Genomic DNA, 22,452 nt, shown 5'->3' with positions numbered 1-22,452 from the left:
CCTTTTTGTTTGAGAGCATCAGAGAGCTGAACGTCGGCTTTGTCAACAAGTGCTGCAGTGCCCCAACTCAGAGGCAGCTCAGTGAAAAGCTCTCAGAGCAGCACAGGGGCACAGGCTCAGAACCACATTTCTTCCACAAGCACCAACAAACCAGCTGCACTTTTCCTAGGGAAGCTTCTTCACCTCACTGTTACCTCCAAGAAGTTCCACAAACCAAACTAAGAGCTTCTCGTCCACCCTGAACAGCAGTAACTCAAACTGTGCCAAAGCACTTAAAGCAGAAACGTGTACACCCATTTTTACTATGCATATTAATAAATATTCTTTATTTAAATTTTGCACATTGCGCTTTAACATATTACATCCAAAACATTTTGCAAATGGATGTCTACTTTGTAAAATCTTATATTCAGCTCATTGTCATTCTGTACAGAATTATAGGTACAACATTACTTTGCCACTAGTCTGCTTTTTGTAAGTCTCACAGTAAGAGAAACATTTAATGAAAAGAGATGGCTTAAATTATAAGAGAGGCTTGCACAGCTACTCAACTAAAGATACAAGCCTGAAGAAAGAACAAAAGTAATGAAATCACCTCCACCAGCCTCCCCCAAAAAAACAAGAAAGAAAAAAAAAAAGAATCACATTAATTTAAGATAAAATTTTGCCATAATTCACTAAATTAAGTTTTTGAAAGAGAAGGCGCAGTAGTCATCTCGAGAATTTCAATGAAAGACAGAGCTATTTTATTGTGTTTAGTTCGCTCCAGCCGTTGTCAACCAACCGTTACAAATGGGCCTCTTGTGATCATTTAAACGGCAGTATTTATTAAATTTCTCCTTCAGATGCTGTCGGTATTGTTCTCTATTGCTGTAAAAAGACTTGTTGTTTGCCATAAATGACTGTATTTCATCTTGTGAGATAAAGATTTCCTCGTCAGAAGTGCATTCGGATTCATCCTACAAACAAAAACAGGTGTTTAAAGTCTCCAGCAGGGCATCTCTCTATACAATATACCTGCCTGGCAACCATAGGTGCTGTTTACAGTTCCTCTCAAGAAAGATATTGCCTCCACGTCACAACACAGAAGCCTGAGCTGGCTAATCCCACCACCTGGTTCACGATGCTCTGCTCTCTTGGGTAAGAAGTGCTCTGTGCAGTCATGAAGCCCACTAAAGAAAGCTTCAGTGTTCACACATTTTCAGTGAATTGCTATTATTTGAGTGTGTGGGTGGGTTTTTTTCTGTTCTTAAATACAGCAACAGGAAAGTAGAGCATGAGAAAGGACTAGGAAAAGGAAGAGAGACAGAAGGAAGCATGCCAAGGAGCCTGGGATGGGAAGCAATGTTTGAAGCACAAAGGCATCAGTAATGCATGCTTCATTTTACAGAAAGATCCAATCCTTAACAACAAACACTTATACTGCAAGTTCCTTCACTCGCATTCCAGTGACAAGCAATTCCTCCTCCTCTGTAAAGCAACTGGGTTACACACTTCACAGAGAAAATGCCAAAGCAAACCAAGTGAGCACCGGGAGAGCAAGCAATGCATTTTAGCTTCGGTTACGTTATCTGCAGTAACAGCTCCTCACTGGGATGTGAAGTTCCAAACCCCACCCTCAATCACTACCATTGGAAGCAGTATGCAGCAGCCTATAACTGCAGTGTAAGTGGTTACTTACGAGGAGCTCCACTAAGCTCTTGGCACCTTTTCCAGTATCAGGAACAAGTGACATTTCTGTAGGTTCTGCAAATTGTGACACATTTTTCATATGCTCAAACCAAGGCAACTGCTGCCCGCTTTTTTCTGAGCTACAGCAGCTTTCAGCATGTGTGTCTTTGGTCTTGTCACGATGAAACTCTGTGTGCGTTGTATTTCCTGAGGTCTCTCTGATACCTGGATCTGCCATACAGCTTCCAAGTTTCTGAATCTAAAATCCAAAACAGCGGTGTTAAAACTGAACCACTGAGAGTTCAGATGGAAGGAAGGAGGAAAGAAAAACTTTCAAGAGAAGGACAAGGATATATACATATTTTTAAGTGTGTGTGCTTGGAGGAAAACAGCATGTCAATACACTGAGAGTGCACAGAAGCACACGAGCTAAGGGATGCATGAGAGAAGAGATTCCTACCACTACAATCGACCCAAGGACCTCCATTCCAAAAACTGAATGGAGAAATACCAGAAGGCCAACACTACCTCACTGACTGCGTGAGTCACAACAGAAATTTCAGATGCTTCTTTACAAATGTATGCATTTAAATAGCTATTCCAGAATACTCGTGGATCCTTACATGTTCGTTCTCACACTTTAAAGTTTTACTTTTCTTTTTCTTCTTTTTGTTTTTGCCTTTTGTGTTGCTTTCTTCTGAATTAGCCCAGCACTCCACGCAGCTATCTCCATCCTCCTCTTTGTCGTCGCAGCGATGGACGCAGGCATCATCTCCTGCAGAAGACAGGGCATATTCTCCTTAGACACAAGGAAGTTTTGCACGTGCTGAAGCAACATGAACTTCTTCCCAAACCCACCATTTTCATCATGGTTGCAAATGCCTTCAGTGCAGGCCACGTCCGACCCCTCTCGAGATCCCGTCTCGCTGCCCTCCATGCTGGATGAATAGCCACAATCACTACCATTACAATGTGGAGACAGACCTGAGTTGAAGCAGAAAGTTACAATCATCTGCGGTAGCTGTTCCATATTCCTTATTCACACCTCTAGTGACAGAGATATATTTAAAAAAAATAGTTATTTTTAAAAGTAACTGAACACTGTTTACTCCACAAACGACTCCACAAACGGCAAACAACCAGAGTCTGACGTACCTTTCTTTATTTTAGGTGAACCTAACAGGGTGCCACTACTAGGACAGGTGCAAGAAGTGCTTTCATTGGTAACAATGACTTCTACACAGCTGTTAGCTTCTTCAGGGCTACCACAGGCTTTGCAGCTATTTTCCGTGAAGTTCAGGTTTTCCTTCAATAGATAAAAAACAAAATCCACAAAACCAATATATGCAATTACTGCAATTAGTTCAGTCAGTGTTTTTAGAAAAGATGCTCTTTCCTTAAGAAGTAGCAGCTGACACTGATAACAGCCACAGCACTGCTAAATTCTTCAGGAACACATGGAGAAAAACAAACAAACAAACAAACAAACATTTAAAACAACTGCACTTTATTCTTCCTTTCCCAAAAATTTAGTGGCAATTGTCTGCAAGTAGCATTTGAAATCTCTTATTTGAAGTGATAACTTTAAGAAACAATGGTTGAAAAGTGCTCCATCATAAGCTGACCTCCCAGTTTTAAAATTAAAACAGAAACAAAGCCCCAAAGTAACAGCTTCACAAAAAGACTGTGCTAATCTGAGATAAATCCCAGCAGCCATCAACAACTGCTTCCCAAAACCAAAATTCCTAAAAACCTCTCCAGAATTGCAGAACAGAAATGTCGGTCGATGAATGAAGCACCAAGACAGGGATCGGTTATTTAACACCAGCAGAAAGCTACAGCTGTCGGTGTTTACCTTTGCTTGATTTATTTCCTTCTCTTCTGCTGCCTGCAGAGGGGTGGGGATCTCACACACACATTTATTTTTCCGTCTGTTCTTTCGTTTTTGGCGCTTCTTCTCCTGCTTAAGTTCCCGCACTCTTTCTTCTTCTGAGAACTCTTCGCAGAGCTGTTCCAACCTGCTGATCCCCTGCACTTTTTCCACAGCCATCTGTACACGAGAGGTTAGATCTGCTTATAGAAGTTAACACTACTCAAGTTTTTACATTGATAAAGGGGGAAAATAGCAGGCAAGCACCGTCAATGATTAAGTCAAAGCAGCAATAGTGAGTGTAGAAGAAGAGTGCTGGATTCAGGCACTAGATTCCAACCGACAGAGAAGGGGTATGGAAGGGAGGTGGGAGGAGCACTGCGTTTATTCTCATGGCTCATGGTCTCATTTTTCAGTGAGAAGCAGAGACTTGAACAGATTTTTTGTATCTGTGTTTACATGATAGAAACTCTGATTATCTAACACAGCAGGACAGAAAACCACATTACAACTACTGCTGCAGCACTCCTGCAGCTTTCTGCCTAGAGGAACCAGTGAAAAATCCAACTGATTTTTCAGGCAGCCTCATTTGTGAAGTGCAGACCCCTCTCAGAACACAGCACATAACGGGGCGTCAAACACACCGCCCTGGAAGCTCCTTCCAGCCCAGCCTCAGAACAAAGCACAAAAATACGGTCAGTGAAAACATACATAGTCACCATAGCAATGAAACACAAGTTAAATAAAGAATGGAGTTTTACCTCAAAGCTTTTGCGTAAAGCATCAACCCCCAGGTAGAAAAGCATCTGCCACGTTTGTTCCTCAGCTCGCAACTTCTGCCAGATTCGGTGTAATCTTTCATAAAGGTGAATACCCAGGCAGGTCAAAACTTCTTCCTGGGCTATGTCTATTGTCTTAGCATGCCTTTCTCTTCGTCTAGAGGAGAGTTCAACCAAAGCAGAGCATTGTTAAAGTACCTGGAAGTCTACCAAGAGATCAAAGCAACTCAAGGAGGTATTTTCTGTACGTACAACCGAAGCTGTGTTTGCATGAACAGCTCTTTTAATTGAGTTCTGCTGTGCTGCATGCAGATGCAAAATAGAAAGGACCAGCTCAGTACTACATTCCTGACGTGCTAACTGGAGTACAGTATGGCTAAGCTGCACTCTGCCTTCCACCCTGTGACTTCCCTCAGTCTCTTTGCTCCTATAGAAGGGATCAGTGGAGTTTTAATGTCAAAGAGATACGGCCATTTCTTTCATTTCCTAAAGTTCTTAATGTAGAGCAAACACTTTAAGGTCCTAAATTTGCATTCCAGATAACTGAAGTGTGTACATTATCTACCTTACACAATAAAATATACTTCAGTATTAAACCATATCTATTACGAATAAAAGAACAATTGGTACAGAACTAGTTACTCTCCCTCCTAATCCAACAGTTATGATCTAGTTCTAAAGACAGTGAGCTGAGCTTTGCATTTTTAATTTTGTGTTCAAGTTGCAAGGTACAGGTTCAAATATTACTACGAAATACAAATGGCAACAAAATGAAGTTCAACAACGGAGCATTCAGTTAAACATTCAACCAAGGTTCTCTTTCTATTTCGCATGTTCTGAGCGCTTCAATGGAAAAGCAGGCAGCCCTAATGAGTGACCAAATGAAGTAGAAGACGTTCAGCAACTGCTTTCAGTCTTGCCTTCAGAGTTAAACGCACTTAAAAATCAAAAGCACGTATCTGCACTACTTTGAAGCACTACCTTTAAAGTCCACCTCAACACGAGGATCGAGGCTCAGGAGTTTGTTGTGCAGCAAGGAGGCAAAAAAATCACTTGTGCAAAATACATTTGGTAATAAAATAAAGAAGCAAAGCGCTAGATAGCCCACTCTAGCAAATTACATACTCATACCCTCCTGCGAACTCTGGTTCAGCTCGACCCAAGAGGTGTGCGATGAAATCTGTTTCACAGCATACATGTATATGGCGTTCATGTGGGCAGCAACGCAAACCCTCATACAGTGCAGCACAGTAGCCCTTCTCTTTGCTGCAGTCTAGCTCACCAATAAGAATATTGTATGCCCGAAGTACTTTATTCTTGCAGTCAGTGCAAAACCTGCAGTGAAATAGAAAACGTAACGGAATTGAATTCTTATTCGAGCAGAAACTTGGAGCAGCTTCATCCAAGTTAAAGCACACTGAGCTCTTTAATAGTGCATCCTATATTTAAAATAGGTCATGCTGAGGTTTATCTTACTTGAAAACATGAAACAGTCACAGACTTTGGATGTAAGCCACGTGAGTTTACCATATGCATTATACTACCCATCATATGTTACAAGCTGGAGTATCAGCTTCCATGCTCCAAGACATAAATCAATCTAACTGTTAACATGAAGAAATTCCTACATGAATATGCAGTTCCATACACAATCAAGGATCAGAGATCTGATAGTGAGCAAACTGAACAGTTAGTGCAAGGAAGGAAAAGTAACACACTCCAAGTTACTTTAATTATTAGTAACCAGTTATTTAACGGATCTTTGAGTGAGGGATAACAAGAAGGAAAATCCTCTGCTGCCTGCTGTGTAAGAGTAGCTTCCACTACAAGCACCTTGAAATATATTTTGAACCACTGGATTACTGCACAGATAGCAAAACAAGGGTTGTTTATAATACAGTGTACTCAATGTAAACAGGACTGTTCAGATAGCTGATAGGAGAATAGTACAGTTATGAAGTCTGTTATAATTTAAACACAACAAAACTAATTTAAAAGTAATCTTCAAGAAGCTACAAAACGTCTGCTGTATTATTCTAAAAATGCAAGTCAGACAAGCTGCTCACATTTCAGTTTTCAGCTTGAAAAGTTTGCTCTTCATGCCATCTCTGGATGGTGTTTTTCCCTTCCCTAGTTTGTCCAGTCACTTGACAACACTAAGTCAAACATATTTGGGTGTTTGATAAGAGCTATGATAACTGGCTAGTTTCTGCGGCGAAAGGAAAGAAAACAGTCACATTATTGTAGGTTAGCATCAGGAACGCGGCCAACACCATGTTTAATGTCACAGGAGATTAAAGTTATTTTGTTTCCAAAGTGTTATTTCCACACCACCACCCCCACACCCATCTGTGCCCCCACAGCTTTTATCTGAGCCTTGAAACCACTGGAAATTAAGGTTCTAACCAGTGCTAGAGCTACCATCCATCACGCACATGCAACCATCAGTTTGAGCCCCACTCCTTCCCTGCAAGAAAGGCGTAACAGCACTGGCACTACTCTGTCACAGACACCTGTTTAAGGAACAGGATGTATAAGCACCAGCCTGGAGTATGCATCTATTAGCCTTGTTCCCATTACTGTGAACCTGTGTACACCCCTCAAAGGTGGCACAGCCCCAAAGGCAACAGGCTGCCGCCAAAGGGCAGCTCTGGGAGTCACAGCCTTACACCCCTACAAGCTCTGGCAGAAAGGAAAACTTCTGGGATAGAAGCCATCAATTTCAACTTTCTGCATTAACTAAAATGCGCTGCTTTGGCACTACTGTTATTTCTTGTTATTACACAGAATTACTGTTACACTGTATTAGTTTAGAACAAAAGTAACCCAAGATTCCCTCAGAAACAGGGTTCTAAAGACATCCATTAAACTCTTTTAAGTACCACAAAAAAGGGGGCAGTTTTACCTGAAATTAGAATTCTTGCCATTGCTCACTTTACATCCACTCTCAAAAAAGACAAAAAACAACCCAAAAAAAAGCCACGAATCACCCAAAATCCTGATGCTCGGGCATCAGCGCGTACTGAAGCTGCTGCTAAAATACTCATCATTGCTACACGATTTAAACTCATGCTTAGATTCATGTAACACATATTAAAATGTGAACAAAGAATATGCAATTTGAAAACAAGTCGTAAACCATAGCTTAAGATGCAATCTGGTAAAGTCCTCTACCACCACCAAGCAGAGACCTTAGTTTTAGAACAGCATCAGAATGCCATCAGGAAAATTCTAAACTTGTAGACATTGTGTAGACTACACACTTATTTTGATTAACAAGAAAATGCAGCACGTATCTCTCAAGGTGCCTTTGTTCTTGTAACATACCTGTGTTTTCGTAGATACGTTTCTAATGTTTCTAAGAGGCAGCTAGAATCAATTAAAACTACTTCATCCCTGCACTCCTGGGACATGAGCTCCCATACATCCATCCAACATCCCCTGCAAACAAACAACAAACACACCTGTAAGAAAGCATGTTATCCTGCTGGCAGTTTGGGAAAGAAGCAAATGAAAGCACTGGTAGTTTACCTGACCGCTCCCTGGAAGGGCCCACAGTGGAAAGTGATCCTACACTTGCTCTCCTCCTTCTTGCTGTCTTCACTATTTTTCTTATCTGCACTTAATTTCTCTGCACTGAGTGTACTACTGCTCCCTTCACTGTCATATAGTAAAAGAAATTGTAAGCCTGTACCATATCTATTACAAACTGGCTGTTTTTCCCAAATAGGCACCATGGAAGCGTTGCAGCGTTCCTTCATTTGCTTTGACACTTTCACAGGCTAAGCCTTAAATTACAGAGAAGAGTCAGATAATAGACACAGAGTTTGCTACCCATGTTCATAAACCCAGATCCACGATGACTTTTTATAGCTGAAAGCCAGTAGTTTTTCAGTACATTACCTTAAGGGTAATCATACCCAAGCTGTAATATTTCTGGTAGTTCACATTTCATACATCAACTTACTTCATTAAATTTCCAAAACGTGTTAAAATACTTCCCTCACCACCACTGGATGTGCCTGAAGTATGCTCACAGAGCCAAGAACACACTGGAAGGAGCAAGTCACCTCTACTCACAGCTTTGGATACGCTTGCAGTTCTCACAATGGTCATCTCTGTTTAAACTCGTGTACAGATACAACAGAGCAGTAAAACAGAGGAAGCAGCATTCCCATGCAATAATTAAGTTTCTCCAGAATATTTATTTATGCTGTGATCTCAGCAGCTTTCCTTGGAGCAGAATTGGTGCTGCACGCCCTGAGCACGCCTGCAGTGTGACAGCGGGACGGCGGCTGAGCACAAAGCGCACACTGTGCTCCCCCAGCAAACCACACTGACTGCCCACACACCACACTATCAGATAAAGCCAAAAGCTTTACTCGCAGTATTCAAGTACTGTTCTTTCACACGTTATCCTGCCAGTGCCCAGAATACAGAGGGGACTTCCTCCAGCATGAGGGCAGCATTTTCCTCTCTATGGCCATTTGCAGAACTGCTACGCCTTGCCAAAAGGCTGAGCGCAGGTTCTGCCACATACGTTCTTAAAAAGAAAACATTAATTTCACTAAAAACAAACTGCAAAAACACTTGGAATTCCTGTATTTTTTTCTTTAAATGCACCTCTATGATCTTTTGTTTATGTAATATAAGCTTTAAAACAATTACATGCGAAGTCTGCAACCAAGTCTGCAGCCAGCAGCACAAGCAGCAGCAGCAGAGGCCAGGCTGCAGGTGCCCACAGCCCACCAGTCAGCCATGCCCAGACATTGAACCCGCACAGAATCCAAGCCCTGCCTTGGAAACGTGAGGGGCAAACTTCCACAGGTTGGGTGCTTCACCAACAAGCAGAACACAGCTGAAGTTCTCCTGCACTGCAGCTAAGCACAGTACCCACATCTATTGGTTATCACCTCAGCACCAGCACAAACAACAACAATGACACCCCACACCACAGCTCCGTATGGTGCATCTTTCTGATCATTTCACCTCCTACTATACAGAAGCATACATGCACCTTTTGCACTGATGTATTCAAAACATGCTGTCATATTTTGAGAAAATGGTTTACAGACCTTTAGCTTTAATTTTGTCACCCAACCACAACAAAGCCTTTAATTAATGACCAAACAAGGCTCCCCCCCCCCAAACAACCTCAAGGAAAATGACATTTATTTAGCACGTCATTTCACCTCAGTACAAACTGCTGATCAATTGCTTTGGTATAGAGAACTAAAAAGCAGTTTCCCTTTCTACAGCACTGTTTCTATCACAATGCAGAAACCATCCATGCCCTGGGCACACTATATTCCATTTCATGATCCAAATGAGATACAAAAAGCACAGAGAAGTACTGGTTTATAATGGTCAAGTTAGCTTCCAGCAGCTAGCTTTGAAATTAACTAAGTATTTTTATAGAGAAAGGGAACCACAGCAGCAGCCTGCCACCACATTAACAAAACCCAAAATGTGAAGCACTTTCCTATGAAAAGCAACTCTAACATTCGCTACCCCAAATTCCTGAGTGCCCCTGCTTCTCTTCCAGGCAGTTTTCTGGGATTACTATAATTCAAATAGCTTGGAAATTACTACTCTGGCAAATAGATAACAGCATTAAAAAAAAAAAAAAAAAAGATCTGAATGTACCTGCAGTCTGGTTCCTCAAGTACTTTAGGATTAATCACATACGTTAAACCCCAACTTACCCCAGTGGTTTTGGTTTGTGTGTGTCCAGAGAGTGTAATTGACATCTCTTGTTCTTCTTACTTTTAGGAATTGCATCAATCATGTCATTCAGTTTGGACCTACAGAAAAAGGGTAACTTAGTGGACAGAAAATCTGGTCATCCAGATAAACTTTCCAGGGGCTGATTCAGCTCCTGTGCTAACAAACATTAAATCTAAAGCTTTCTTCCTAGCTGCTACTTTTTCTTACAACACTCTTGCAGTACACAAGGAAAATACAGTGTGGATTTTCCAGGCCAATTCTAGTAGTTCTAATACAGCTGTGGGACTAACTTACCCATGCACATAAAACAGTGTATAAAGCTTCTTTGCATCAGTCATACAGCTTCGAGTTACAGAAAGAACCCCCTTCGGCCCAACTGCAAGAGGCTCCAGGGCTGGATTTCCAGACTCAACCAGCTGAGAAAACAGACGCTCCACGCTGCGACGACACCCCACACATGGGACCAGCTGAGAAAGAGCACTCAGAACTTCACGTGATGTCACCATCATGGCAATATTGAGATCCTGCTGTTTAAGCATGCTATGTCTCTAAAGGCGAATAAGAAAGGAAATAATTAGAAATAAAGAAATAGAAACACACTTTAAACCGTTCTACTTTCTTTGCTTTTGATGTTTCCTTATCAAAATACACGTGTGCCGGAAACCATATGCAGTGCTTAAGAGCCTCAGGTCACCATCTTCCTACTAATCACCTCCAGTACTCCATGAACCATAGCCCACTACCACCAAAGGAGCAATCCTGCTTCAAGTCTTACAGTCTGCCCTCAGAAAGGAAATAACTTTTTCTCCTCTTGCTCTCTCCTGCCACTCAAATCAGTGAGCAACGCAGCCAAGCAGACAGCACACCTCCCTGTGCCCATCACTGAGAAGCCCTTCTTACAGCAACTCAGCACAGATGTTTTACTGAAGGGCCTCATATGCAAACTCCACACATTTTCGTCTTCTACTCACACTCATTTCATCCTTGGCACACAGAAAGGAAACTCCTGGATGCTCATTGCTATGTATGGAAATCTCACTTACAACCACCTTCATTTCTTCACGCCAAAACAATTCTGCAGCACTGTTCCTGACAGGCTGAATGCTGTTTCCCATTACAAATCTAACACCCGTAACTCAGGAAAGCACACATTACTATTCAGGGTGAAACATTTCACTTCAGTAGTGAACATTCAACGTGTGCTAATAATAGAGCTTCACAGAGAACACCTTCTAATATTTCTTACGTCAACGAACAGCTCGAGGTGCTTCTCCTCATTCCCCTGTCAAAGACACCTCTGCACAGACCCATAAGGAGCATAAGGATACCCTCCTGCTTCTCCTAACTGCCATGTTACTGGCCCGGACTCCAGCTCTGAACTTCCACTACACAGCTAAACAGAACAGATGGTTCCTTCCTCACACAACAGCCAACAAATCCACACTTCAAGTATCAGTGCTACAGGCACTTCCCAACATTATCTAGAGGAGCAGAGTGCTGTCACTCTATTAATTGTCTCATCTTCCCCTGCTTATACAGACAGGCTTACAAAGCTGTACTTCGTATCTATACAGTGAATGTCTTGCCACACTGCTGTCATATCACACCCAGTTAGAGGCTGCTAATGTAGAACTCAGCTGTCAAGAAAGAAGACCACAAAATACAGCAAAATAATCAGTCACATGGAATGTATAAACACACCAACTGAAGTGCAAGACTATTTTTGGTTCACTTAAGTAATTTATTATAACAAGTAAAGCTATAATCAGAAAACACTACATGTTTGTGCTCTGAAAGGAAGGCACATTAAACAATCTGACAAGCGATAGCACTCTGCAATAATCCTCTTTCCTGTAATTAATAGCACTAATCACAGCAACAACAAAAATGAGATATTTTCACAACACAGCTATGCTTCGTATGCAGCATATGTCCCAACGTCTGCTGCCAAACCCCAGTGCAGGAGTACAAGATGCCCACGACCAAACAGCCCTGCTCCTTCTGACATCAGGCTTTGGCTGCTTGTGGTCTCCTGCTTCCCCTTCTTTTGGCTACAGGTGTCACAGGGCTACTTGCACTGTCAGTGCATAACTGTCAGGGGCACAGCAAAAATGTCTGTCTCTGTTCAACTACACCTAATCTATAAACTACCACACTTATGCTGTCTTGGTATGGTACAACTGTAAGGTCTTAAGCAATACACACTCCTACTTGTCCAAGCAGTACCAGAGCGTATAGAAAGAAGTCTGAACGTATCAAAAAGCATAGCTTTTGTTAAGAATTAACCAGCAGTGACCAGCTCTTAATTTTAATTGGATATGCAGCAACATCTCCTGGGAAGACAACAGTGTACGAGCTGTGAAGTACCAAGAGTGCAGGCAGCCAGTGCCCTTTGGTACCAACACAACTGCTCACATGTACTGATGTGTCATTCATGAACTCATTCCAGGAATAACAACCTCCCTCCTAGAGACGTAAGGGCAGGAATCTACAGAAACCAGAACGTAGTAACACGTGGCTTTCTTTAAAAAACAGTGAGATACTCACCTGAATGAACTGCTTCAGTTGTGCACCGTTATTCTGATGTCCATCTAGGTTCAGCACGTTGTCGGGAAATTCCATCACCATCTGAGTGAAATAGGAGAAAAAAGGCTTTCAGAAGTTGAACGTGCAGCATTTGCTTGTTTTTCTTCCCGAGGAACAACAGGACATTAAGACAGACAACGTTAAACCCTCATTCTTTTAGCATAACTGCACCGCAAGCTTGGAAAAGTGCAAGAACAGTTTAAAACAATGAACATTTCAGCAAATTAACAACTGTCACTAATATGATGCTCTAGAGGAGGGTTACAAACAGCAAACATTCCAAGAGCTGGTGTAGGAGAGCAGCAGTTACGAGATGGAAAACCACTATTTCTGTTACATCATCTACAGGAAAGAAAGAACTGCACGTCAACACAAACTAATCCAACAGCAAAACAATTTATAAAAGTATGAAAAGAACAGCACAACAGTTCCATGACTTTGGGTTGTCTCTTTCAAAGGTGAATTTAAAATGGTGTTAATTCAGCAAGGCACTCCAAGGTATCCTTTGTTTTGTGTCTGCAGCTGCAGCTCTCAAGGGGCTCCAAGAAAAACATCAAGCCTACTTGCTGGTAACCCCAGTGTTCTGTAATTAATAACCCTTTTCCAATTACTAAGCAAAGAGAGCAACATCTTGAGAACTAAAAAAAGTGAAATAACTGTTAGACAAAACTCCACCATAACCATGGGGAAAAATGAAGCCAAACAGAAGCAAAAGCAAAGACTGGCTTCATTCGTCTTCTGTGTCCAAACTGAGAAATACAATTTTATCACCAAGAACACTGAGAGTCCACTTTACAATCTGAAAGACAAAACAAGAGCTTGATTAACAACTCGAACACCACCCAGCACCGAGATGAAACAGCCCGGATCGTTCTCTTTCCACAGGCCAGCACCGGCTTCCTTAAGGCAGCTGCTAAGGACAGGGCTCCCTGTTGGCATCACCACGGCTGCCACCACCCCCACAGAACTGCACGCTTACTTCTACAGCACTCAGCACTGCTCCAAAACAAACATCTATTCTCTAAGGCCAGAGAGCATGGCGCTTCTCTGCTCTGCCACATGCTGGGGGAGGACAGCATTGGTGCACAACTGTGCTCACTGTGAATTCTGACCCCTGGGGCATTTCTCTCCCCTCTTCCCTTCTCTTGTCCCTGCCCCATACACGGTGCAGCAGCGCAAGCCTTTGCTGCTTGGTGACAGGTTTCCTGGATGGTTCATTTCATGTCCCCGTCAGGAGCGAGCTCTATGCAGAAGTAACAGCACTACCTGCTAACACAGAGAGAAGAGACATCTGCACATTTCTCTCCTCTTTCATTTATCGTCCGCTATCAGACAACACCCATGGGCGTTGGGCACAACACAGTTATATTATCAAAGACTGAATTAATTCATGCATCTGTTAGATGAGATTTTATTAGCCGGTTGAACACCAACCACACGGCCACATCAAGGGGCACACCTTCTGGAGACCCTAAAAGCTGCTTAAGAAATGAAAAGAGCCAGGTATTTAAAGCTCCTTCGGTTTCAAGTTGAAGCATAAGAGACAGACAGGTGAGAGTGAGCAGAGGAGCAGTGCTGCACTGCACCCAGGGAGGTGCCTGCATGCCTGGGAGCAGCGCTACAAGCTCAAGAGCGTTCTAAACCATTCATTCAGTATTCCACAATGACTGACCCACTCTTTCCAGACTTAAGGCACAGACTCAATGGACCCATTGCTTTTCATTTTTGGAGTTTCAAACGGGCCAACACAAGCCAGTTAATTCTGACATTCATTTTTAAAGATAATGTTAAAGATAAAATTACGTTTCAAAGACAACAGCACCCACCTCAAGCACAACTACCTCCCTATCTACCTCCTGCAACAGCTCTGCTTAAGAATTAAAATAAAAATCACAGGAGGCTCCAAGACAAGGAAGCAATAACTCCATTCCTCTGTTTCTGCAGATTTATTCACCCCCAGACACAGAAATCTGAATGCTTTATAACAGCAACAGAACAGGGAAAACAAAGAAAAGCGGACGCAAGACAGTATTTGTTTGTGGTGAGGATGACTTGCACTTACATAAATGCCCCTCACTCAGATGGACACCAAACTGATTTACAGCTATAGGGACCTTTTCAATCACACTACAGCACGCCTCTGCTGTAGAAAAAAAATTACAGCAACAACACAGCACAAATGTGCAAAATTTGTGGCAGGGAAATAAATTCTGGAACTACATCAGAAACACAATTTCAGGTCAGCCTAAGTCAATTCATCCATCTCACGCTTGGGTTGGCCGAGTTTCCACACTCCCTCTCTCAACCTATTAAGTACAGCAAATGGTAACAATGGCACGGTGCGTCTGCTTAGCACAGTCTAGCTATTATTTGTAGCTAGTCATTTGTACACAGGAATCTAAGAAAAAAGAATCTGAGACCTTCAAATTATATGAGGGAAAAAAAGATCGAACAGACAAGGTATCTCAGGATCTCACAGATGACGTACAGCAAGCTCAAAACTTAAGGTATTCCTACACAGTGCTGTCAATAAATCCTTGCAAGGGAGGAAAATACTGCTTTGAAAAACTTGAGTGGAAAACTACACAGTGTACAGCACAGTTAACCAGCACTGACAGACTACACAGGGCCAAAAACCAGTGACAATTAATAATACGCGCCATTTACAGCGATCAAAACCAAAATACAGCAAAGAGCCCCCCAGCAAACAATGCAAAACCAGATGGGACTGAGACAGAGTCTTCATCAGTGTCACTGCAGGCTTACAGACTGGAGGTGCTCAAATGTTTTGAGCTGGAAGACGGAAGAATATAAATTATGAAGTTGGAAACATTTAAGAGAAAAGAAAAAGGCGAATCAGGTCAGGGTTTGAAAGCACATACACTATACATCATATAAGCAACATCAGTAACTGTAACATGGCACAAAGCTGACACCAGAACTCACACGAGTGGGATACCTGGTTACAGCGTGTTTTGTTCTCAATCTGACCTTCCCCTGCCGTGAGGACTGAGAGCAATGCTGGCCGGCAGAGCTGCTGCACATGCTCCTGCCATGTGGGTGCTTCTCCTGAGCAGGGAGGCAGAGCAGGCTTTGGGCCGCACCTTCCAGAGCAGCAAAGTCCCCGTTTCAGGGACCCACATCATACAGTGAATGGAAGCTCGCAGCTCTGTCGCTGTAGATGCAGCAGCACATTGCTGCGTGCTCAGTAACCCTTACCTTAAGGCGAAGCTGTGGAAAATACCTTCAGCCCTTCTTTGCCTATTTTAAAGCACGGCAACCACTCCAACATAGACGTGGGTTTAACGTTCACACGAATCAGCCATTCTAGGGGTCCTTTCCTTATGAACCGAGAACCGGCTGCGCTCCACGTTCCCGCCCGGGCTCGGAGCCACCCCCGGCCCCGGGCAGCGACTCACTCTCAGTCCCGACCGGTCACACGGAGCCGCTCGGCCCAGAGCCCGGTAACCCCGGGCAGCGCGGAGCCGATCGCCGCGGGAGGAGCCCGGGAAAGGCCTCGCAACGCCCCGCCGCCGAGCGGAGCGGGGCCGGCACTCACCGTCAGGGTGTCATCGATGTAGAGCGGGATCTGCCTCTTCTCGAAGGGGAACTCCTCCTCCCCGTCCCTGCACACCGCCACCAGCCGCGCCATCTCCGCCGCGTCCCCGCGCTGCAGCCTGCGAGCAGGGAGCGCCCAGAGGTAAAGGCCCGCCGCGCTCCGCCGGCACACTTTCACCACCAGCAGAGAGCGAGCCTGCGCTCCGCATCGCCTGATTCACCACGCGCCGCGCCGGGCCCGCCGCTCCTGCACGGCGCCGGAGGAGCTCGGAAGGCCACGGGCAGAAGCCGGGGAGCGAGGGGCGACGGGAGGGCAGGGCGGGCGGCGGAGCAGACGGAAGCGCCGGGCCGACCCCCTTCCCGCCCGCCCGCGGCCCCCCGGCGGCTCCGTCCCTCCCCGGCACCGCCAGCGGGCCGGGCTGAGGGAACGGGAGAGCCTCGGGGCCCGCGGCCGGCAGGGCCCTCCCGCGGCCCGGCTCCTCCCGGCCCCGCCCGGCCCGCGGCCCGCGGGCGACGGCTCAGAGGAAGCCAGGAGCCGCCCGCCCTCCGTCCCTCCCGCTCCCCGCGACCCGCGCCGCTCCACTCCCCCCCCCGGCCCCGGCCTTTACCGGCGCTCCGCGAGTCCGCGGCCCGGGCGCTGTGACAGGCGGGCGGACACCTCGGGCTCCGCCACAGAGCCGCCTCCCTCCTCTCCTTCTCCCCCTCCCCGAACCCTCCCCGCCGCCGCCGCCGGCTCCGCCCCGCCGTCCTCTCGCGAGATCTCGCCGCTCTCCGTCCCGCCTCACCCGCGGGCAGCGCCCGGTCCGGCCGAGGCTGCGGGAGGCGTCGCTCCGTCCGTTATCCCGCGGGTCTCCGCGGCAACGCCGCGTTACGAACGGCCCCTAACGGCCGCACTCCTCCCTCCGCCGCCGGAAACGCATCGCGGGGGGCAGAGGGGCGGATCGCCGGGCGCTGCGCGTGGCGCAACCGACGGAAAACGAAACGCCGCGACTGCTGAACCGCGCCGTGGCGGATCCTCGGCGGCTGGGATCGCCTTTCCCGATCCGCGTCGCTCCGTCGCTCCGCACACTGAAGCCCTCGCAGCGGAGCGGGGCGGTTGGCGGCGGGCGCTTTTCCCCTCGGTTCCGCATCGTGCGACAAACGGGTTGCGATGCAGGCACGGCAGCGGTGCTGCCCAAACGCTGCCCTCCCAGCAGCTACACGTGTGCGCGTCAATAAACGAGCTACGAAAACATCGCCGCTCCCTTTCACGTAGCTTTTATCCCTGGAGAAGGATCTGCAGGAAACGCAGCTGTCGGTCCCCGCAGAGTAAAGGCAGGCAGCTCTTTGTGCCCTCGCTTCGTGCCCTTGTTCGCCTCGGAAGAGATTCCGTGCTGCAGGACGTGGTGCTGAGGATACGGCCCGAACCTGCACTGTGCTTCGTGTGTCTTCATTCGACTTCAAAGGGCTGGAACGGAAGGCACGCTGAGGTTTGCATCAAAACCCAACGCGTTTAAAAATAATGAAATTTGGAAAGAAGGACCTGATGACTCATGAGGAGCAACCTTAAGGATGAATGTGACCATCTCCGCTCACCTACGTTTCTTCTATCCCGCAGCCTTACAAACAGGTCGTTCTGTAAAGTTATAGCATCAAAAATGATACAATTTCTCTTTTCCTGGTCCTCTGCTTTACAATTCTTACTGATGTCAGTGGCGTGCTACAGTTGATAATGTAACTTTTACTAATTACCTAACAGATGAAGACTCATTTTTTCATATGTATCTGTAGATCTACGTAAGCCTACACATCTTAACACACCCAAACATGAGGTGAATTGTGGCACTGTCCACAGGGCGGCAGGGATGGACCAGGGCTGGGTGCCTCCAGTGCTATTCACTCCTCCTGCATCTTTTCAAGCCCCCTGCAGCTCCCCATTTCCTTGTATGGATTCTGTGATCTGAGCGCATCTCTTGGTTCCTGCAGGAGCACGGTTAATTATCTGTATCCATTCATAGTCAAAACATTCAGTGTTAATAACCGCTGGTTGCTTCAGGGAAGAACTTGCCACGGTTGTTATTGACAATAAGTAATGGGAATTAATTGTTGCTCATTAATTCAGCGGTGAACAGCTTGCTTCACACGGTTTCAGAGGAGCAGTGCTGTGCCCTGCTCTCCCTCACGTGATGCCCTCAGCTCCGTCCTTGCAGTCACAGCTCCATGGTGCAGCTGCTGCCCACCGGCCCCTGCAGGCCCTGCAGCCCTCCCACAGAATTCCAGCTTCATGAAATTGCAGTTCACATCCAGACAGCGCGCTGCTTGTCCAGACAGAACCCAGCTTTGTCACACCCAGTTAACGCCTTCGTGCTGAGCCACTGTGATAGACTTGTGCTCTCAGGCAGAGCTCACTGCAGGCCTCGTGCTTCAAACACTTCAGAAATGAATATCCGTGAGTTATTGTCACAAACGAGTCAGGCCAATCGGCGCTGGAGGCCCTTCTTCCCTAGGCAACGTTTGGAATTGTTTTGGAATAAATATATACACCAGCTACCAGGAAGCACTGCTAACAACTCTGACAATCGTGCTTATTGCAGTTGTTCCAAGTATAATACAGGCTGCTTTTCTTTAGTTCCATAGACTGTAGGGCTATAACTTGGAAGTAAACAAACATGAACTCAGTGTGTCCATGGTATACAATCTTCAGTCTGCATCTTTCTATTGGCCAAAGCCTGAGAGAACCTCATAAATTTAAGAACATTCCCCAGCATGTCTGCCTTAAGGGATTTGATTTTGAGGCACTCCTAAACTCCCTTAGGTTTTATGATTCATTGCATTCAAGAGAGAAAGAAAAAGTTGAAATATGACCCATGTGCACTCCTGTCATTCCACTAACATGAGGCATTCATCATCAGCTATCACCTATTCACTTCTATACTGTTTATATCTTGCATTCTTGAATTCCTCATGACTTTTAAACATATTTCTCTTCTCAGGGACTTAATGAGGTCAAGAACAGTCTTAACAGACTTAAGGAAGTGAATGAAAAGAGTGTTCTGCTCTGAGTTTTCAAGAAGACTGTGATAGATGAGCACATCTCTCACCAACACACATCGGTACCCTGACCTACTGCAGTGTGCTGCTTCCCATTTGCACACAGCCTGCTAACAACTCACACAGAACATTCCCATTTCAAGACATCTCAGCTGTCAAAACACTACTAAATGAGCTACTGTTTAAAATAACTTTACAGACAAATATGTGGGCATTGAGTACCTTAACGCAGAGCTGAAGACCATATTCTACAGCACTCCTAAAGATGAGCTGTCACAGCATGTTGGTATGCAGGCTGCAGGTGAATTAGCTTTGGATCTTTGTGTTTTCTTAGAGAAGTCCGTGCAGCTCTTATTATCTGCACCACAAATCCCAGCAAATCCTGTATGAATTCATCTGCCGTGGGGTTTTATCGTGCTTCAGATAGGGTCTTCATTTACATTCAGCACTGAAGGTGAAAATAAATGTAGCTTTAATTCAAAGGCTAATTTAGATGTCAATCTATGATTAACATTCCACACACCATTACTGCCATCAAAGTTGAATGTATGCACAAATCTTTCTGGGGCCAAAGCATTTTAAAGCATCCACTTACTCTACGCCTTTTAGATAAAGAATTACTCTTATCTATTATTTATGCAAGGACCTTAACCAACTAAATCTTTACAGTTAAGTCTCTCTCTACATAATTACTCATGGTTTTCATCTGGCTTCTACTCCATACACTGGTACTGAATTTTACCAGCACTGGGATGTACCTCTTGAATTCACGTTATTGTTCTGCATACATACATGAAAGACGTACATTAATGTCTTTCTATCAGCACAAGTATTCAGCAAAGCAAAAAAAAAAAAAAAAAAGGTTTTTCAGGAAAAAAAGGTTTTTCAACAGGTAACAGCACTGACTGCATGGTTTGGTGAAACAAAGTATAAAAATGAATGAGTAAAAATAACAATAAATATCCGTAAGTCTTAACAAGCTGTTATAAATACTATGTTATAAAATATTATATCTGTGTTATTGGTAAATATGGGAAAGATACTTCTTTTTCCATTAATATATAGCAAAGTGTAGCTAGTCCCCTTGAGACAGAGTGGAATCACCAAAATTTTAATACTATATTTTTGGCGTGCAATATATACATAATGAAACAGTTAAGAAACATATACACGTGCAGTATACATAACGTCAGTGCAGCCCTGCTGTGGATGGTGTCTATCATTACATTCACAATACCAGTCATAACATTTGCTAATAAGAAAAACAGTAACTGATTTTTATTAATGGCAGCAATCAGGCAGATGTGCACAGCCCCTGCCTGCCGCTGCTTCCTGCTGTCTGCAGCCTTCACAGCACGCCAGCACGAGGGCACAGCAGAGCCCTTCACGAGAAGCTTTGTGAACACCAGCACGAGATCAGCCACCACGAAGCTGACAAAGAAGGTGAGGCAGTGAGCGATGACCCACAAGCAGTAGGACAGATTGGCCATGCGGCGGGACACGGGGTCTGCGTGGGCTTGGGATATGTGGAGAAACACAAAGAGCACCAGAGCTGCCAGCAGCAGGAGGCACGCTGCTCCCATCCAGTCTTTGACGGAGTCTCTGCGCTTCAGCACATAGAGCCCCACCTGCACACTTGCCATGTATATGGCCAGGTACCCAAAGAGGGACAGCAGCCCTTCCCTGTTGGCATTCAAAAAGCCTGTCCTACTATCTTCGCCATTGCTGCCATGCAAGACAAAGGTTTTCAGAGGGGTAAGGTTAAGAATGAGCTGATAAAGTACAGCAACAGTCACAGCCACGATCCAAGATTTATTTCTGGGAAATATGGCTAACAGCAGAGATGCCACAAGCCTCACAAGGGCTAAGGTAAAGAAAAAATTCCAGTGCACACCATACTCCGAAACGTGCTCGTGGTACTCTATAGATTTAACACTAAGGAGTCGTCCAATGCCAAGAACAACCAATGGCCAAATGGCAAAAAGCTGCTTGGCCAGACTGGAGAATTTGGGTTGTGTCACAGCTGCTTTTTGTCGAACTTCAGGACAAACGAGAGCGTTACCGAAAATGAAAGCTCCAACCCCCAGATCCATAACTCCTGTTCCATAGGTCTCAGCTTTGGCATATCGTCGTGGAAACTGCGGGAAATCCACTGCTAAGATGCTGATGGAAGTCAACACATTGACATAAACACGGAACACGGTTATGGCCGGAATGTAGTCCGGATCCAGGTACGTGTTCTGAAAGTCTTTCACTATTTGCCTGAAGGGCACCTGGCTGTCACGCTGTCTTTGGCTGTATATTGTAAAAAATATTCCTGCACAGAGGGCTGTGAGGATGGCTGGAACCAGGAACAACACTGAAGACAGGACTGTGCAGGAGAACAGCAGAGGGGCGACCAGCACACCGAAGTCCAGCAGCAGGCCGGAAGGTCTCGAGCTTAAAGGCTTCCCGCGATGCCGGCAGAGCAGCACAAGGAGCAGCCCTCTGCAAAGCAGGCAGAGCGGGGCCAGCGGCATGCCCAGGGTCAGCTCCAGCAGGCCGGTTCCGTTCAGGTTACTGACGAAGGCTTCCTTCAGGTGCTTCTGCGACATTCTGCTTCCTTCCTCTGAAATGAGAAGCACGAACCGGAGTCGGCTCCGTGGAGCAGGACTCACAGCCTCTCCCCAGGTGAGCGCTACGGGCAGCTCGGTGCGGGCAGCCGTGGGCTGCAGCAGCCGCAGCGTCCCGCACAGCTCGCCGTGCCCGGGGAAGCCGAGTAGCCGCTCCGCTCCAATGAGACGCTTCAAGCCCTCGCTCCCCAAACTCTCCAGATAGCAAATACATTGTAAGCAACCATACCGCTCTGCGGAACGTAAGTGTGGAGCGGACACGAGGAGGACGCGAGCCTGAAAGTCGCAGCTACCGCTCCGCCCGCCGCGCTCAGCCCGTCCCGCGCTATGTAAACGCAGCCCGCGCTCCCCGCCCGCACTTTCCTCCGGCAGCGGCGTGCAGCTGCTGTTCCGCAGCGCCCGATTCGCCACGAGCTGTGCCCGCAACCCCCGCCCCGTCTCCTCCTCCTACTCCTCCTCCCCTTCCTCCCGCCGCCGCTCCGGTCCGCTCCGCGCCGTCTGCTCGGCCCGCGGTTCCCGGTGAGAGCGACCCGGGGAGGATCGCGCCCGCGGGGACCGCTGAGAGGTCAGCGGGGAGCGGGCCGGACGCGGCTCTGCCCTCCGCGGCGGTCGTGCCGCC

General features: G+C 45.9%; 2 protein-coding genes across 3 annotated transcripts; both read right to left on the bottom strand.

The window, feature by feature from the left end:
- Nucleotides 1-723: 723 nt before the first annotated feature.
- On the bottom strand, nucleotides 724-16,384 carry GGNBP2 (gametogenetin binding protein 2). Of its 2 annotated transcripts, none has more exons than XM_042879812.1 (13): nucleotides 16,193-16,384; nucleotides 12,595-12,675; nucleotides 10,342-10,595; nucleotides 10,026-10,124; nucleotides 7,648-7,761; nucleotides 5,446-5,655; nucleotides 4,303-4,477; nucleotides 3,527-3,721; nucleotides 2,827-2,977; nucleotides 2,530-2,655; nucleotides 2,295-2,446; nucleotides 1,682-1,930; nucleotides 724-959 (listed from the first exon to the last, which is right to left on the bottom strand). In XM_042879812.1, exons 1-13 carry the CDS (start codon nucleotides 16,283-16,285, stop codon nucleotides 756-758), a joined length of 2,103 nt encoding a protein of 700 aa, XP_042735746.1. In that variant the 5' UTR covers nucleotides 16,286-16,384; the 3' UTR covers nucleotides 724-755. The 2 variants fall into 2 exon arrangements, with proteins under 2 accessions (XP_042735746.1, XP_042735747.1); XM_042879813.1 differs by having other exon boundaries at nucleotides 5,452-5,655; nucleotides 16,193-16,383.
- Nucleotides 16,385-20,316: 3,932 nt separating this feature from the next.
- PIGW (phosphatidylinositol glycan anchor biosynthesis class W) lies at nucleotides 20,317-22,148 on the bottom strand. The gene is made up of 2 exons (XM_042880025.1): nucleotides 22,063-22,148; nucleotides 20,317-21,829 (listed from the first exon to the last, which is right to left on the bottom strand). The coding sequence occupies exon 2, from the start codon at nucleotides 21,813-21,815 to the stop codon at nucleotides 20,322-20,324; it is 1,494 nt and encodes a 497-aa protein (XP_042735959.1). The 5' UTR covers nucleotides 21,816-21,829; nucleotides 22,063-22,148; the 3' UTR covers nucleotides 20,317-20,321.
- Between the last annotated feature and the right edge of the window lie 304 nt (nucleotides 22,149-22,452).

This window comes from Lagopus leucura, unplaced genomic scaffold (genome assembly GCF_019238085.1).
Source record: "Lagopus leucura isolate 7727_CA_CO unplaced genomic scaffold, USGS_WTPT01 Super-Scaffold_100024, whole genome shotgun sequence".
Classification (NCBI taxonomy): Eukaryota; Metazoa; Chordata; class Aves; order Galliformes; family Phasianidae; genus Lagopus; species Lagopus leucura.
Note: the sequence above shows the minus strand (reverse complement) of the source record. Positions and strands in the feature narration are given on the sequence as shown.

Excerpts from the sequence above, each read along its gene's own strand:
- PIGW (XM_042880025.1), bottom strand. The coding sequence starts at position 21,815 with ATGTCGCAGAAGCACCTGAAGGAAGCCTTCGTCAGTAACCTGAACGGA.
- GGNBP2 (XM_042879812.1), bottom strand. The coding sequence starts at position 16,285 with ATGGCGCGGCTGGTGGCGGTGTGCAGGGACGGGGAGGAGGAGTTCCCC. Across the intron at positions 7,762-10,025 it reads CACAAACCAAAACCACTGGG|GGGATGTTGGATGGATGTAT; the intron begins GTAAGTTGGGGT and ends GTTTGTTTGCAG. Across the intron at positions 3,722-4,302 it reads CTTTACGCAAAAGCTTTGAG|ATGGCTGTGGAAAAAGTGCA; the intron begins GTAAAACTCCAT and ends TCTCGTGTACAG.